The 18,584-nt window shown below is 40.7% G+C and overlaps 1 protein-coding gene across 1 annotated transcript in view; it reads left to right on the forward strand.

Moving 5' to 3' along the window:
• Positions 1-4,562: 4,562 nt before the first annotated feature.
• The window catches only part of bco2l (beta-carotene 15, 15-dioxygenase 2, like), a 74,229-nt gene continuing 60,207 nt past the window's right edge, over positions 4,563-18,584 (forward strand). Inside the window, exon 1 of the mRNA XM_034170017.1 lies at positions 4,563-4,665. Coding sequence (XP_034025908.1) covers positions 4,632-4,665 — 34 coding nt within the window. The 5' untranslated portion in view covers positions 4,563-4,631. The remainder of the gene's footprint in view (positions 4,666-18,584) is intronic.

Consider the following 18,584-nt stretch of genomic DNA (forward strand, 5'->3'; position numbering starts at 1 on the left):
CCTTACTTATGTGAAGGGCCTTCAGCCAGCCTTGTTGTGATCTGGTGCTATATAAATGAAAATAAATTGAAACTAACAGTCAAAAAAGAGATTATGGCTGATATGGCCTCTCATTCAGTCCAAACCAACCTTTGCATCCTACTTTGCATCACCTGTGCACGTTTGTGGTGACAAACTCCATCTCTTAAACATGAAATGAAACCATTGCATAATAGCATGGGAAGCCAACATCTGGATTAGTGACGCTACGTGTTTTCTCAGAAACGTAAAACTAAAGTGAAAGGCATTACAATGACAAATAACGGTGACGATGAGAAACAGATGGTGCCACTGATGCAGAAACTATCGACGGCTACACTATACACTTTTTTTTATATTTTTGGACAACTTCTAAACCCTGTGCTCAGTGAAGTCGGTACTGCCAGGATCATGAGAAACACCATATGGTTGTATGTGATCATCTATAACAGCAAACATGCATTTCTAGTGTTTGTCTTTCGTATTGTGCACAGCAAGATGATGCTGCAGAGCTGCACAACAGTTCAACACGAACTGAATGAGTGGAAACTGAATAAATTATGAGACACGGAGGACACGTAGTGTGAAAGTGTCAGTGTACTGGCCTGAGGTGACTGCAGAAGCTGTAAATCTGTGCCAAGGCTGCTCGGGCAGAATTACCACCACACAATAAACATCATGTGATAATGGTGAAGTAAACAGGTAGAGGCAGTTGGAAATGCTTTTATTTGCCATGAAGGAGCTGAGCGTGCACGCAGTGGGGCAACATCAACTGTGGTGTAAATAACAATTACTTACACAAAATATAAACAACTAGAAATTTGAAGAGAACATTTTTTTTTGTCTAATTCAGGCAGCAGGGTGTTCATAAATCATTTAGTTTCCAAGCTCGCCACTAGATGGGACAATTTATCTGTTAGGTAAATCGTTGTAAGGCAAATTGTTGTAAGTGCAGTATGTGTGTGTGTGTGTGTGTGTGTGTGTGTGTGTGTGTGTGTGTGTGTGTGTATGTACAAACAGCACATAAGTCTTTCTTTATGAGGACCATCTTGAGTTTTTGACAGCTCATATTATTATTATTTTTATGATTTGAAAGGTTTTGGCTTGGCCCTCACTTTTCAGTCAGTTGTTTGAGTGTATGTGTGTGTGTGTGTACACACACACACACACACACACACACACACACACACACACACACACACACACACACACACACACACACACACACACACACACACACACACACACACACACACATACTGCACTTAAATCTCTCTGAGGACAAGCTTGAGTTTCAGTTCAGATTCATTTTATTTTATTTTGTTGTATTTTATTTTTTGAAGGTTTTTGTCTTGACCCTCATTTTCCTGAAGGCCTTCAGTCAGCTCTTTGAGTGTGTGTGTGTGTGTGAGAGAGAGTTTCTATGCTACAAGGATTTGCAATTAATTAAAAGCCAATTAAAATGACTCTTCAAATCTGTAAAACATTGTTAAACGCAGCACAGGCCAGTGTCCAGAATAGATGCGTCTCCTTCCCATTTTCTGATTAAACCTCTTGTACTCATTAATTTGATAGTGGCCAGCTGACACAAAATAATGAAGTGAGGCGCACGCCGGCTCCTGAGCCATTCTGAAATGAAAACAAGATTTTTTTTTAAAGTTGATGTCCGTAAGTGTGGAAACTCACATCTATACAACCTTCTTATTGCACCTCTGATCTGCAGATTCTGCTCCTGTCACTGAAACATGTTCATGCACACTTAGTAGTTGCAGTCAGTCACGTTATGAAACTGAACTGGCTGGTCTCACGCCGCCTCGAACGTTGAACCTCCTGCACCCCCCACCCCCCACCCCCACCCCCAGGCAGTTTTGCAACAGTCTCAACTTCTTTTTTGGTTTTGTTTTCTATTAGAAGCTGAATTATTAAGCTCAATTATGTAACTTCAGAGCTGTAAACACTGTGCTGGCCATTATTTGCCACCATGTGGACCTGCAGGAAAACACTTTGAGATCATGTAGAAATGTGATTCTGGGGGTGTGGGGGTCCATGCATGCATGCCTACATTGCATGTGCATCCCACGACACACCAGGACAGTGCTTTGATACAAAGGAGGCAGGTGGGTTTGTGGCTGCAGACAGCTCAGTGGACTGTGCCTCCCTGCCTCCTTTGTATCAAAGCACTGTCCTGGTGTGTCGTGGGATGCACATGCAATGTAGGCATGCATGCATGGACCCCCACACCCCCACCCCACACCACCCCATCCTACATGTCAACATATCAAAATCTAAATTCTTGCACATTCTGATCCATCTACACTGAAATTTTAAAAATATTGTGCCGCTGTGTTTTTCAGTGAAGCCTTATTTGCCATGGGCATTTTGCTTTGAGCCAGATGGCTGATGTAACTGTTTGCTGAATATATATATATATATATACACACACATACATATTTTTTCACCGTGATGTTATCATCAAGTTTTCCCTCACATTCTTGATGGTTACTGCATTTTAAATGTCTTTTTAAGTGTTTTTGTGTACTGCTTCATTCAGTGGTTTCCTTGTTCATAAACACTTCCCCCAGGTTGGGAACCAATTAAACTGCAGTCGTGATCCAACTAGTCTTCCTGCAGGTCTTGTAGGCACATGCCAAGATTTCTTTTCTTTCTTGTTGCCATGCAATGTGGAAGAGGGGTTTTAGCATGAGACCAATGGCACTGAGTGTTCTTTTGCTATGATGGCCATCATCTGATGCTTTTACATATCACATTTTTTACACCTAATGCATGGATAAAAATCCACTTTTGTCACTCCGACATTACTCATTTTCTGGGACAAACTAAATTTGTTTCCATTATCTTGATCCGTTATCTTCACTTCAGTTTTATATTTTGTCTCAGTTTTATTCTTCTATTAAATAACTTCATTTATTTTTCTCTTTTCTCCCCCCAACTATCCCACAAATATAGCTTTTATTGCTATTTCAGATAAACTTTGTTATGTGATTGTAAGATATCAGGAGCTGCATCTCATACGTGTGCTGTTATTGTAGGTATTCATATTTAAATGTACTTGAAAGCACTATAAATTATTCACGTTTGCATCTGTTTCTCACAGGTTAACGTCATGAGGAACATGGAATGTCAACTGTGTTTATCAGAGTTGAAAGCACTGACAGCAAATGATGCATGCCAAGTAGCACTGATTGGTCCATTTTAAAAAGTCATTATATCGGTGCAGTTTCTTTTTAGCAGCACTTAGGTCTCTGGCAAACTTTAGTGAAAGTAGATCTTTGAGATTAATGAGCCCAAAAGATAAATTTACTCATTGCACCAAGCGGAAAATTTCATTGTATTTGGCTCAAAGGCACTCAAACACACACACACACACACACACACACACACACACACACACACACACACACACACACACACACACACACACACACACACACACACACACACACACACACACACACACACACACACACACACACAAAGGACTTAAACACGCTGCATGATTTATCTTTAATACTTATAGATATACGAGTATAGAAATCTACAGACAGCGAATGTGTAGGAAGTTCAGGTGGACCTGAAAATTAAATTATGTTGAGAGTGAGAAGGAAGAAATTAAATTACTGAGAGAGAGAGAGAGAGAGAGGAAGAAGTGCCTGCTTCAACAACATTCAAACAAAATCCTTCCTGCAGAGTTGTGTGGACTTGTGGTTGTATATAAGGCTTTGTTTTAAGAGACGGTAGTTTATTTCTCTGATTTAGTAGATTTCTGTGCAGAAAAGCTCTCTTTCTCTCTCTCTTGCTCTCTCTTTCTCACAGACCTAATTCACAGTGTACCTTGTACATCTCCCTGACCGTTTTTTTTTCTTTGTGCAGAAAAGGTTTGTCTCTGTCACTGACACCCACACCTGCTCCTACTTTCAATCATCCATCCACTAACCATTTAGCAGGTTGCAGACACATCTATGCAATATTATATAAGCAAAACAATATGCTTTTTGCATTGATCTTGTGCATCAGAGTTCAAAGTTTAACTCCCTACCACCAGCCTCATTTTGGCTTGTCAGTATCTCACAAATAAAAAAGTTTCCCATCGATGGGATATACAGGCTTAGAAGGGGTTAATGATTTTGTCCTTATAAAATGTCCCTCCTTGTATTTGTTTTTTTTTTTTATGAGTTATCATGTTGGCAACCTGGAATCAACACTTCTCAATCTATCAAAGCATATTTCTGTCTGTCACTTCATTTTACAAGGGACACGTCTGGGCTTTTACACAACCATTTGACTCACATTCCTTTATTGTATATAAATATATCTATCTAATAAACATATCTCAAATTTATTTATGTGTGAGACAGAAGTAATTTGATATGCCACACGCTGCCAATAATTAACTCAAGTAATGATCACATCATGAAGCCACAGCTGCTGTCTTCTTGTCACTGTAGTTAATGATTGAGTCAGTGTAGCACTGAACAGAGTTTAGAATGAATTTCAAGTCCAATAGTTCAAAAGGTTCAATCATGGCCTTTCGATCGTTTCCACCTCTGCGCTTGTTCTGGGTTTGTTTGAGGAAATCAGTGCTAAAAGCGGAGATGTCCGAGTCAGCAGAGCGTCAGGCGCACAGCAGTGAGTACTGATCTTACCGTGTTGCACTGCCAGATCATGTACATCTTTTGGTAACACTTTACTTGAAGGTACAGCCATAATCGTGACATGACACTGTCATAACTGTTACATGACACAATCATGAATGTGTCATAAACATTATGTCAATGTCATAAATGTTTATGACTGCTGTCATAAAGTGTCTTTTGGTTTTTGTCATGAGAAGTTGACATTTTTTGGGTTGTCTTGATTATGACAATTTCACATTAATCAAAGTGACATTACCAGATGCTTTCTTTGACATGACAACTTGACATTAAATTTGTTTGGGATGTCCTTATTATGACAACTTGAGATTAATTAAAGTGACATTACCAGATAATGTTTTTGTCATGACAACTTGATATTAAATTTGTTTGGGATGTCCTTATTATGACAACTTGACATTAATTAAAGTGACGTTACCAGATAATGTTTTTGTCATGACAACTTGACATTAAATTTGTTTGGGATGTCCTAATTATATATATATATATATATATATATATATATATATATATATATATATATATATATATATATATATATATATATATAGAGGAGAAGAAGAGGAAAATATGTGCTCGAATGTGACTCGACTTTTGATATACACCAGAGTTGGTGTGCTGATAGACTTGCACAGCTCTTGCTTGCCTCTACTGGTGGTTGGCTCTCACTGCAGTACTGTATCACTTCCTGTTCCGGAGCACAGCGGTGTTTTGCTGTATCTGTTAAATCTGCGCAGTTAGATTGATCTAGTTACCTAGATAACGATTTGTTTCACAGTGTAATCTTCACGTGCCTTAACTAAAGCACTCCCTCTGCTGAATCACCTCTAAATTATTTACACATTATTCACTTTGTGTGTTTGTAGGAATCCACTAGCTTAGCGCAGCTTCTAGCTCTTAGCCGGTTTAGCATGGCGGCTTCTCCTGTCTCTCCCGCACTTTTCTGCTCTGGGTGTGAAATGTTTAGTTATTCCTCGGCCTCCTTTAGCAGTAATGGTACTTGTAATAAGTGTAGCTTATTTGTAGCTTTGGAGGCCAGGCTGGGCGAATTGGAGACTCGGCTCCGCACCGTGGAAAATTCTACAGCTAGCCAGGACCCCATAGTCGGTGTGGACCAAGGTAGCTTAGCCGCCGTTAGTTTCCCTCTGCCAGATCCCGAGCAGCTGGGAAAGCAGGCCGACTGGGTGACTGTGAGGAGGAAGCGTAGCCCTAAACAGAAGCCCCGTGTACACCGCTAACCCGTTCACATTTCTAACCGTTTTTCCCCACTCGACGACACACCCGCCAAGGATCAAACTCTGGTTATTGGCGACTCTGTTTTGAGAAATGTGAAGGTAGCGACACCAGCAACCATATTCAATTGTCTTCCAGGGGCCAGAGCAGGCGACATTGAAGGAAATTTGAAACTGCTGGCTAAGGCTAAGCGTAAATTTGGTAAGATTGTAATTCACGTCGGCAGTAACGCCAATCGGAGGTCACTAAAATTAACATTGAATCGGTGTGTAACTTTGCAAAAACAATGTCGGACTCTGTAGTTTTCTCTGGGCCCCTCCCCAATCGGACCGGGAGTGACATGTTTAGCCACATGTTCTCCTTGAATTGCTGGCTGTCTGAGTGGTGTCCAAAAAATGAGGTGGGCTTCATAGATAATTGGCAAAGCTTCTGGGGAAAACCTGGTCTTGTTAGGAGAGACGGCATCCATCCCACTTTGGATGGAGCAGCTCTCATTTCTAGAAATCTGGCCAATTTTCTTAAATCCTCCAAACCGTGACTATCCAGAGTTGGGACCAGGAAGCAGAGTTGTAGTCTTACACACCTCTCTGCAGCTTCTCTCCCCCTGCCATCCCCTCATTACCCCATCCCCGTAGAGACGGTGCCTGCTCCCAGACTACCAATAACCAGTAAAAATCTATTTAAGCATAAAAATTCAAAAAGAAAAAATAATATAGCACCTTCAACTGCACCACAGACTAAAACAGTTAAATGTGGTCTATTAAACATTAGGTCTCTCTCTTCTAAGTCCCTGTTAGTAAATGATATAATAATTGATCAACATATTGATTTATTCTGCCTTACAGAAACCTGGTTACAGCAGGATGAATATGTTAGTTTAAATGAGTCAACTCCGCAGAGTCACACTAACTGCCAGAACGCTCGTAGCACAGGCCGAGGCGAAGGATTAGCAGCAATCTTCCATTCCAGCTTATTAATTAATCAAAAACCCAGACAGAGCTTTAATTCATTTGAAAGCTTGACTCTTAGTCTTGTCCATCCAAATTGGAAGTCCCAAAAACCAGTTTTATTTGTTATTATCTATCGTCCACCTGGTCGTTACTGTGAGTTTCTCTGTGAATTTTCAGACCTTTTGTCTGACTTAGTGCTTAGCTCAGATAAGATAATTATAGTGGGTGATTTTAACATCCACACAGATGCTGAGAATGACAGCCTCAACACTGCATTTAATCTATTATTAGACTCAATTGGCTTTGCTCAAAATGTAAATGAGTCCACCCACCACTTTAATCATATCTTAGATCTTGTTCTGACTTATGGTATGGAAATTGAAGACTTAACAGTATTCCCTGAAAACTCCCTTCTGTCTGATCATTTCTTAATAACATTTACATTTACTCTGATGGACTACCCAGCAGTGGGGAATAAGTTTCATTACACTAGAAGTCTTTCAGAAAGCGCTGTAACTAGGTTTAAGGATATGATTCCTTCTTTATGTTCTCTAATGCCATATACCAACACAGTGCAGAGTAGCTACCTAAACTCTGTAAGTGAGATAGAGTATTTCGTCAATAGTTTCACATCCTCATTGAAGACAACTTTGGATGCTGTAGCTCCTCTGAAAAAGAGAGCTTTAAATCAGAAGTGCCTGACTCCGTGGTATAACTCACAAACTCGCAGCTTAAAGCAGATAACCCGTAAGTTGGAGAGGAAATGGCGTCTCACTAATTTAGAAGATCTTCACTTAGCCTGGAAAAAGAGTCTGTTGCTCTATAAAAAAGCCCTCCGTAAAGCTAGGACATCTTACTACTCATCACTAATTTAAGAAAATAAGAACAACCCCAGGTTTCTTTTCAGCACTGTAGCCAGGCTGACAAAGAGTCAGAGCTCTATTGAGCCGAGTATTCCTTTAACTTTAACTAGTAATGACTTCATGACTTTCTTTGCTAATAAAATTTTAACTATTAGAGAAAAAATTACTCATAACCATCCCAAAGATGTATCATTATCTTTGGGTGCTTTCAGTGATGCCAGTATTTGGTTAGACTCTTTCTCTCAGATTGTTCTGTCTGAGTTATTTTCATTAGTTACTTCATTCAAACCATCAACATGTCTATTAGACCCCATTCCTACCAGGCTGCTCAAGGAAGCCCTACCATTATTTAATGCTTCGATCTTAAATATGATCAATCTATCTTTATTAGTTGGCTATGTACCACAGGCTTTTAAGGTGGCAGTAATTAAACCATTACTTAAAAAGCCATCACTTGACCCAGCTATCTTAGCTAATTATAGGCCAATCTCCAACCTTCCTTTTCTCTCAAAAATTCTTGAAAGGGTAGTTGTAAAACAGCTAACTGATCATCTGCAGAGGAATGGTCTATTTGAAGAGTTTCAGTCAGGTTTTAGAATTCATCATAGTACAGAAACAGCATTAGTGAAGGTTACAAATGATCTTCTTATGGCCTCGGACAGTGGACTCATCTCTGTGCTTGTTCTGTTAGACCTCAGTGCTGCTTTTGATACTGTTGACCATAAAATTTTATTACAGAGATTAGAGCATGCCATAGGTATTAAAGGCACTGCGCTGCGGTGGTTTGAATCATATTTATCTAATAGATTACAATTTGTTCATGTAAATGGGGAATCTTCTTCACAGACTAAGGTTAATTATGGAGTTCCACAAGGTTCTGTGCTAGGACCAATTTTATTCACTTTATACATGCTTCCCTTAGGCAGTATTATTAGACGGCATTGCTTAAATTTTCATTGTTATGCAGATGATACCCAGCTTTATCTATCCATGAAGCCAGAGGACACACACCAATTAGCTAAACTGCAGGATTGTCTTACAGACATAAAGACATGGATGACCTCTAATTTTCTGCTTTTAAACTCAGATAAAGCTGAAGTTATTGTACTTGGCCCCACAAATCTTAGAAACATGGTGTCTAACCAGATCCTTACTCTGGATGGCATTACCCTGACCTCTAGTAATACTGTGAGAAATCTTGGAGTCATTTTGATCAGGATATGTCATTCAAAGCGCATATTAAACAAATATGTAGGACTGCTTTTTTGCATTTACGCAATATCTCTAAAATTAGAAAGGTCTTGTCTCAGAGTGATGCTGAAAAACTAATTCATGCATTTATTTCCTCTAGGCTGGACTATTGTAATTCATTATTATCAGGTTGTCCTAAAAGTTCCCTGAAAAGCCTTCAGTTAATTCAAAATGCTGCAGCTAGAGTACTAACGGGGACTAGAAGGAGAGAGCATATCTCACCCATATTGGCCTCTCTTCATTGGCTTCCTGTTAATTCTAGAATAGAATTTAAAATTCTTCTTCTTACTTATAAGGTTTTGAATAATCAGGTCCCATCTTGTCTTAGGGACCTCATAGTACCATATCACCCCAATAGAGCGCTTCGCTCTCAGACTGCAGGCTTACTTGTAGTTCCTAGGGTTTGTAGGAGTAGAATGGGAGGCAGAGCCTTCAGCTTTCAGGCTCCTCTCCTCTGGAACCAGCTCCCAATTCAGATCAGGGAGACAGACACCCTCTCTACTTTTAAGATTAGGCTTAAAACTTTCCTTTTTGCTAAGCTTATAGTTAGGGCTGGATCAGGTGACCCTGAACCATCCCTTAGTTATGCTGCTATAGACGTAGACTGCTGGGGGGTTCCCATGATGCACTGTTTCTTTCTCTTTTTGCTCTGTATGCACCACTCTGCATTTAATCACTAGTGATTGATCTCTGCTCCCCTCCACAGCATGTCTTTTTCCTGGTTCTCTCCCTCAGCCCTAACCAGTCCCAGCAGAAAACTGCCCCTCCCTGAGCCTGGTTCTGCTGGAGGTTTCTTCCTGTTAAAAGGGAGTTTTTCTTTCCCACTGTCGCCAAGTGCTTGCTCACAGGGGGTCGTTTTGACCGTTGGGGTTTTTACATAATTATTGTATGGCCTTGCCTTACAGTATAAAGCGCCTTGGGGCAACTGTTTGTTGTGATTTGGTGCTATATAAATAAAATTGATTGATTGATTGATTGATTGATTGACTTTTTCACTGGGCTACGTATGGGCATATTTAAAATATGTTTTATCACACATTGAGCAGAATATTCACATTTGTTCTTCTATTCTGTGTGATAGATGGGCAGACATGCAGTGGCTGTACCGTGCATTCGGAAATTATTCACAGCGCTTCACTATTTCCACATTTTTTTTATGTTACAGCCTTATTCCAAAATGGATGAAATGCATTTTCCGTCAAACTTCTACACGCAATACCCCATAATGACAATGTGAAAGAATTTTTTTTTAGATTTTTGCAAAGTTATTATTATTATTATTAATAATAATAATAAAACAAAACAAACAAATACATGTATGTAAGTATTCACAGCCTTTGCAATGAAGCTCAAAACTGAGCTTAGGTGCATCCTGATTCCTTGGATCATCCTTGAGATGTTTCTACAGCTTAATTGGAGTCCACCTGGGATAAATTCAGTTGATTGGACATGATTTGGAAAGACACACACCTGTCTACATATAAATTCCCACAGTTGACAGTGCATGTCAGAGCACAAACCAAACATGAAGTCAAAGGAATTGTCTGTAGACCTCTAAGACAGGACTGTCTGGAGGCACAAATCTGGGAAAGGGTACAGAAACATTTCTGGTGTTTTGAAGGTCCCATTGAGCACAATGGCCTCCATCACCTGTAAATGGAAAAAGGTTGGATCCACCAGGACTCTTCCTAGAGCTGGCCTCATGTCTAAACTGAGCAACTGGGTGAGAAGCGTCACTGTGTCAGAGCTTCAGCATTCCAGAAGGACAGCCATCTCTGCAGCAATACACTAATCAGGCCTGTATAGTAGAGCAGCCAGACAGAAGCCACTTCTTAGTAAAAATCACATGGCAGCCCACCTGGAGCTTGCCAAAAGGCACCTAAAGGACTCTCAGACCATGAGAAACAAAAGTGTGGTCTGATTAGACAAAGACTGAACTCTTTGTCATGAATGGCAGATGTCATGTTTGGAGGAAACCAGGCACCAGGAAAGTTGAATGCAGCAATGTACAGAGACATGAAAACCTGCTCCTGAGTGCTCTTGATCTCAGACTGGGTTGACGGTTCATCTTTCAGCAGGAAAATTACTCTCACCACACAACCAAGATATCAAAGGAGTGGCTTCAGCACAACTCTGTAAATATCCTTGAGTGGGTCAGCCAGAGCCCAGACCTGAATCTGACTGAACATCTCTGGAGAGATCTGAAAATGGCTGTGCACCGGCACTCCCCATCCAACCTGATGGAGCTTGAGGTGTGCTGCAAAGAGGAATGGACAAAACTGCCCAAAGATAGGTGCACCAAATTTGTGGTATCATATTCAAGAAGACTTGAGCCTCACTGTGGTTTGTGTGAAGTAGAACTAAAATCAGCAAAACTACAATTCTTGCTAACATGCTAACAGCACTAGAGAGGTGCCCGGTTCAATCCAACATAGGCATGGAGTGTGATACAGACATCATTCACTTATCGGATACCAGAGGGACAGGGCCAATCCACTTACCAATCAAAGCCCTCGCTACATCTCATATGGCAGATGAATGCGTGATGTGTTGAGCCTACTTTGCTTTTGCCTAGCCAGGATGGCCAATATAAACATTGCAGTAGTAGTAGGGGAGGTGATGATCTAATGGATAAACGTTGGGCTTGAGACCAGAGGATCCTCGGTTCAAACCCCAGCCTGACTGGAAAATTACTAAGGACCCTTGGGCAAGGTCATTAATCCCCTAGTTGCTCCGGGTGTGTAGTGAGCTCCTTGCATGGCAGCAACCTGGCATCGGTGTGAGTGTGTTTGTGAGAATGGGTGAATGTGAGGCATCATTGTAAAGCACTTTGAGCGTCTGATGCAGATGGAAAAGTGCTATATAAATGCAGTCCAATTTCCATTGAGTAGACATTGTATTAGACGACTGCTACAATCTAAACGTAGTTGTAGTAGCGCACTGTTGTAGTACTACTGGTAAAAACTATGATTTCTGTCCTTTAGCAGAAAGGTCAATTTGCACTGCACTCTGAATTCCATTTTCCAAGTTGTTACTCACCATGTGGTATCCAGCCTTTGAATAAAGAGGCTTAACTACAGATGCTGCTGCCTCACAGAGAAAAGGAATTAATCACTGTAAACTTTGGGCCTATTGAATGTGTTAATAGGGATATTTCTGCTTGTTTGGTGAAGAAATATAAATGTGTCTGTACAAAACAGGTGTATAGCTATGACTCTTTTTTGCACTGGGCACAAAGGACTTTTTTCTGAACACTAGTTTATGTCACTTATGGTGAAGTCATTTTCATGTTTAGGCAGAACTCGGATTCATAAAAAAAGCTGTAAAACTTTGTATTTATTAAGTTTGAACCACACCAAAGTTGAATTAATTACTTTTGTATGCATCACATGTCATGCCTTATCCACAATAAAACCGCGAAAATACAGAAAAACATGAATGCACATAGAAAAACATTAATGCACATGATTACTGTGGATGGGATCTGCTTTCTGTGCATAAAATGCATGTGTACCTCTGCTTTCACAGCACAGCATAATTATTCACCAGTTTGGTTAAAAATTCTCACAACAATGGATGACTGTCTGAAATCACAGTGATATACAAACACATATACACACACACAACCACACACACACACACACACACACACATATACACATTATATATATATATATATATATATATATATATATATATATATATATATATATATATATATATATATATATATATATATATATATATATATATATACGAGGTCTGTCCAAAAAGTATCAGACCTTTTTATTTTTTTCAAAAACCATATGGATTTGAATCATGTGTGCTTGCATGAGCCAACCTTAAACCTTCATGCGCATGCGTGATTTTTTTCACGCCCGTCGGTTGCATCATTCGCCTGTGAGCAGGCTTTTTGTGAGCACTGGTCCTCCCCTCTCGTTGGATTTTCATTGCGAGGTGGAACGATTTGGAGCTTTGCTGCAGCAAATTTTTCCAGAAACTGTGAGAGACAGCCAGGTGGAAACCATTCGGAAGATTCAGACGGCTTTCGGTGACGATCCTATGGGCATCACACAGATTAAGGAGTGTTACAACCGGTTTAAAGACGGCGCACAATGGCGGAGGGTGCGCCGTGCTCCGAGCGGCCATCGACAGGCTGAAACGACCAGATCATTTCCAAAGTGAACGCTGTGTTGATCCAGGACGTCTTCTGACTACCAGAGAAATTGCAGAAGAGGTGGACATCAGCACTTTTTGGCACATTCCACTGTTACAGGAGATTTTGTAATGAAAGACGTGCGGAAGGTGGAAGTCTCACAGGACATGTTGTGACATGTCCAGCTCTTACACAATTCCTCAGATACTCACTCGACTGAAAAGCCACCGAAAGCCGTTTGAATCTTCCGAATGGTTTCTACCTGGCTGTCTCTCACAGTTTCTGGAAAAATTTGATTCAGCGCTGCTCCAATCGTTCAGACATTTTCCTCGCAATGAAAATCCAACGAGGGGGGAGGACCAGTGCTCACTCAAAGCCTACTCACAGGCGAATGACGCAACCGACAGGCGTGAAAAAACTCACGCATGCACATGAAGGTTCAAGGTTGGCTCATGCAAGCACAAGTTATTCAAATCCATAAGGTTTTTGAAAAAAATTAAAAGGTCTGATACTTTTTGGACAGACCTCGTATATATATATAGATGACTACGATTGCAGTCTCTACTGGTAGAATCTCCAATCGGAGAATCTACTGACAGAATCCCAGTAGAAACTTCAGTCGGGAACTCTACCAGAGTTTCTGTTGATTACAAGTTCTTACTTTCTTACTGTGATCACTTCAGCATGGTGTGGCTCTAATGAGAAGTTGATATGACAGACATGTTTCTAATTTCCACAGTAAGGTATTGCTGTCATGTTACATCTAGATATCATCTTGTCATGATGATAATGAATGGCTTGGTAGAATCAGAGTCTCTACTAGTTCAGTCTCCAGTCGGAGTCTCTACTGGTAAAGTCACTGATTCTGCCAGTAGAGTCTACTAGTATAGTTTCTGATCAGGTATTCTACTAGTAGAATCTCCAATTCTACCAAATCGCAGACGATACTTTGATACATCACTCACTCACTCACTCATCTTCAACCGCTTAGTCCAATTAAGGGTCGCAGGGGGCTGGGGCCTATCCCAGCAGTCATAGAGCATGAGGTGGGGTACACCCAGGACAGGACATCAGTCTGTAGCAGGGCCACAAACAGACAAACACAATCACACCAAACACACACCTATGGACAATTTGTAAAGTTTCCAGTCCACCTAACCTGCGTTACTTTGGATGTGGGAGGAAGCCTGAGTATTCGGAGAGAACCCACGCAAACACGGGGAAGCACGCAAACTCCGCACAGAAAGGCCACAGTTGGAAATTGAACCCACGACCTTCTCGCTGTGAGGCAACAGTGCTAACCACCAAGCCAATATATATATATATATATATATATATATATATATATATATATATATATATATATATATATATATATATATATATATATATATATATATATATATATATATATATATATATATATATATATATATATATATATATATATATATATATATATATATATATATATATATATATACGAGGTCTGTCCAAAAAGTAACAGACCTTTTTATTTTTTTCAAAAACTATATGGATTTGAATCACGTGTGATTGCATCAGCCAAGCTTGAACCTTCGTGCACATGTGTGAGTTTTTTCACGCCTGTCGGTTGCGTCATTCGCCTGTGAGCAGGCTTTGAGTGAGCAGTGGTCCACCCCTCTCGTCAGATTTTTATTGCGAATAAAATGTCTGAACGATTTGGAGCTTTGCTGCATCAAATTTTTCCAGAAACTGTGAGAGACCTCCAGGTGGACACCATTCGGAAAATTCAGATGGCTTTCAGGGACGATTTTATGGGGATTACACAGATTAAGGAGTGCTCCGGCCGGTTTAAAGACTGCCCACAGCGTCTGAGAGCACGGCGCACTCCGAGCGCCGATCGACAGGCTGAAACCCTGCTGAAACAACCAGATCATTTCCAACGTGAAGGCTTTGTTGATCCGGGACGTTGTCTGACTTCCACAGAAATGGCAGAAGACGTGGACATCAGCACTTTTTCGGCACATTCCACTGTTACAGGAGTTTTTGTCATGGAAAGAGAAGCGGAGGGATGCGCCACGGAGCTGCTCATGGCGCGGACAAAAGCACCTCCATGTTGGTCTCACAGGACGGCTTTCAGATGGCTTTCAGACGGCTTTCGGTGGCTTTTCAGTCGTGTGACTAGCCGAGAAATTGTGAATGAGCTGGACATGCCAGGACATGTCCTGTGAGGCTTCATCACGGCATTGCTTTGCGCCATGCGGCTCCGTCCCAACACGTGAATTTCTCCGCATGTCTGTCTCAATGTGCCGAAAAAGTGCTGATGTCCACGTCTTCTGCAATTTCTGTGGAAGACAGACAACATCCCGGATCAACAAAGCCTTCACTTTGGAAATGATCTGGTTGTTTCAGCGGGGTTTCAGCCTGTCGATCGGCGCTTGGACCTAGCTTAGACATGTATGCACATCATTTAGGAGAAAACAACTCAACTGTTCTAGACGAATATGACCCCAATGAACAACTTGGGATATGTGTCAAAATCTCTATCCGGGATGAAAAGCCTGAAAATGACCACATCCTTTTAAAAAATTACCATGCCCTTTTTCTTTGCGAGTGTTACTTTAAATACAGCTATATTTCTGGGTAGCTGGGATCCGTTGCTGCGAGTACTGCAAATGCAAGGGAGGTGATTGCTGCAGAAACCCTGACATTAAATGAGTATAATCTTAATATCTGGATTTTGTTGTGTTTACATGTTTGAAAAAAAAACCCAGTAATGTGGTGTTATAACTTGTATTATTGGTTGCTGGGAAATTTCCCCGATAATCTTTACAACATTTAAGATCTCTAGATACTGCTGTCTGCTAAAGAAACAAGTTTTGTTTTGTATTTTTCCCTTTAAATTTCAATTTCAATTTAATTTCATCTACGAGTATATATATATATATATATACTCGTATACAGCGCCAAATCACAACAGAGTTGCCTCAAGGTGCTTCACACAAGTAAGGTTGAACCTTACCAACCCCCAGAGTAACAGTGGTAAGGAAAATCTCCCTCTGAGGAATAAACCTCAAGCAGACCAGACTCAAAGGGGTGGACCCTCTGCTTGGGCCATGCTACATACACAAATTACAGAACAATTCACAAAACAAATATACAGGAACTGCTGTTGGTGCACAGGACAGGAGGGTCGGTAGCACAAATACAACTTTAAATCAATGTTCCATTTATTACAGTATGACTGAAAATAAAATTTTGTTATATTTGGCAAAAATTAATTTACTCTCGATATATGGTAATACATTGAGAGTAAATGAATTCCACTTATTTTAGCCATTTTCTCCAAAAAATATCAAAATAAAAATTTTACATTTTTCTATGACCCTCTCAAACATGTATTGGTCATTCTGAACATTTTGAATACCTTGGAAAATCTATAGCTGCTGCAGTTATAAAAGAAGTAGCACTTGGGGCGAAAAAAGGGTGTGGTCATTATCAGGCTGTTCATCCCAGATAGAGATTTTGGCACATGTCCCAATTTGTTCACTGGGGTCATATTAGTCTAGAACAGTTGAGTTACCCTCTCCTAAATGATGTGCATACATGTCCTAGCTAGGTCCTCTGCTAGTTGTGGAGAGGCAGGTAATTGGCCGGTAGTTTGAGGGTGTTGTACCCTTGTGGGGGTCCTTCATGATCAGGATTGTCCTGCCCCATAGTAGCCAGTCTGTGTGAGTACCTGCTGATAGTTGCCCATCCATTTGCACTGCCAGGCACACATGGAGGAGCAGCGTTGGCTTCTTCAGCCAGTAGGTGTGAATCATATCAGACCCTGGTGCTGTCCAACTCTTCATCCATGAGACTTAGTGTTGGATATTTGCCTTCGTGATGTTGACTGGTTCTTGTTCTGGGAGGTATCCGTGGTGTGCTCTTAGGTCCACCAGCCACTTGGCATTGGTGTTGTGTGGTGGCTCTTTCTCCCAGATGTTCTTCCAGGAATGCTCAGTCTCAGTTCTGAGTAGGGCTATTCTTGTGTTACTGTTTTCCTCTTTCATCTGGGAGTACACCCTGGATGTGCCATTAGAAAATAGACCATTTATTACGTCCACCAAGGACGTAATAAAATCATCAGCATTTATTTATTTGTCTGTCTGTCTGTCAGCAGGATTACGTCAAAACTACTACACAGATTTTGACAACATTTTCACCACAGATAGATATTAGGCCATGGAAGAAAATATTACATTTTGGAGGTGATCTGGATCTGAATCTGGATTCTGGATCAAGATTCACTTTCTGTAGGCTTTGAAGGATTACGTCAAAACTACTTCACAGATTCTCACCAAATTTTCACCGGAGATAGTTACTAAGCCAGGGAAGACTCCAATAAATTTTGGAGATGATCCAGAACCAAATCTGGATTCTGGATCAAGATTGCTCTTTATATATGCTATGAAGAATTACATCAAGTCTCGTCTGTCATCTGTTGTGATTTGTTTTTTGTTATGACTGTTTTTCTGTGCTATGGGTTTTTTTTTGCTCTCCAGTGCTGCTGCGTGAGTTCAACACAGCAGCACTGGAGGTTTTTCTTTTCCCAGTTCTTTCCTTGTGTGTGCTTTTATATTTGTTCATGTACCGGACCGGCTTATGTGTGTTGTTGTTTGTTAAGTGTGTCATGAGGCCGGTCAAGGTTTGCTCAGCCCTGCTCGTGAACTAGGGCAGGGATATACATCTGGAGCTGGTCCCCGGGCGCCAAAAAAAAAGGCGACCTCTGCTCCTAACTGGCAATTAGAATGGGTAAAAATGCAGTAAACACATTTCATTGTGCAGGGAACATGTTCCTATATGCATATGACAATAAACTCCTTTTAAATCCTTGAATCCTTGAATCAAAATGACTTCATGGATTATCACCAAATGTGCACCACAGATAGATATTAGGCCATGGAAGACTCCACTGAATTTTGGAGGTGATCCAGATCTGGAGTATTAATCAAGATTTCCCTTTATATAGGCTTTGACGGATTACCTCAAAACTACTTCAAGGATTCTCACCAAATTTGCACCACAGATATATATTAGAGCATGGAAGACTCCATTGAATTTTGGGCATGATCTAGATCCTCTGATTGCTCTTGCATTCTGTTTGTCTGGCGTATCTCTTCAGCCGAGTAGTCAGAGCTGTAAGCCTTTGCTTGGCAGTTTCCAGGGCCTCAGTTTAGACATGTTGTTGTACTTGTTATGTATATATGCGTCTGTCTCTGTGTGTGTGTGTGTATATATAAGCCACAAAATGGCTGTGACCAAGAATGTGGATGGATTTGGGTCAGCAGATGTCTTTCTCTTTCTAGGACAGCAATGAGCCATGACCTATTCAAAGGGATCAATAGGGATTCACTGTGCTCAACACAAAGTATGGAAGAGGAGGAATAGCCTAGAAGGAAAGCTTTGTTTAGGA

Source organism: Thalassophryne amazonica, chromosome 5, assembly GCF_902500255.1.
Source record: "Thalassophryne amazonica chromosome 5, fThaAma1.1, whole genome shotgun sequence".
Classification (NCBI taxonomy): domain Eukaryota; kingdom Metazoa; phylum Chordata; class Actinopteri; order Batrachoidiformes; family Batrachoididae; genus Thalassophryne; species Thalassophryne amazonica.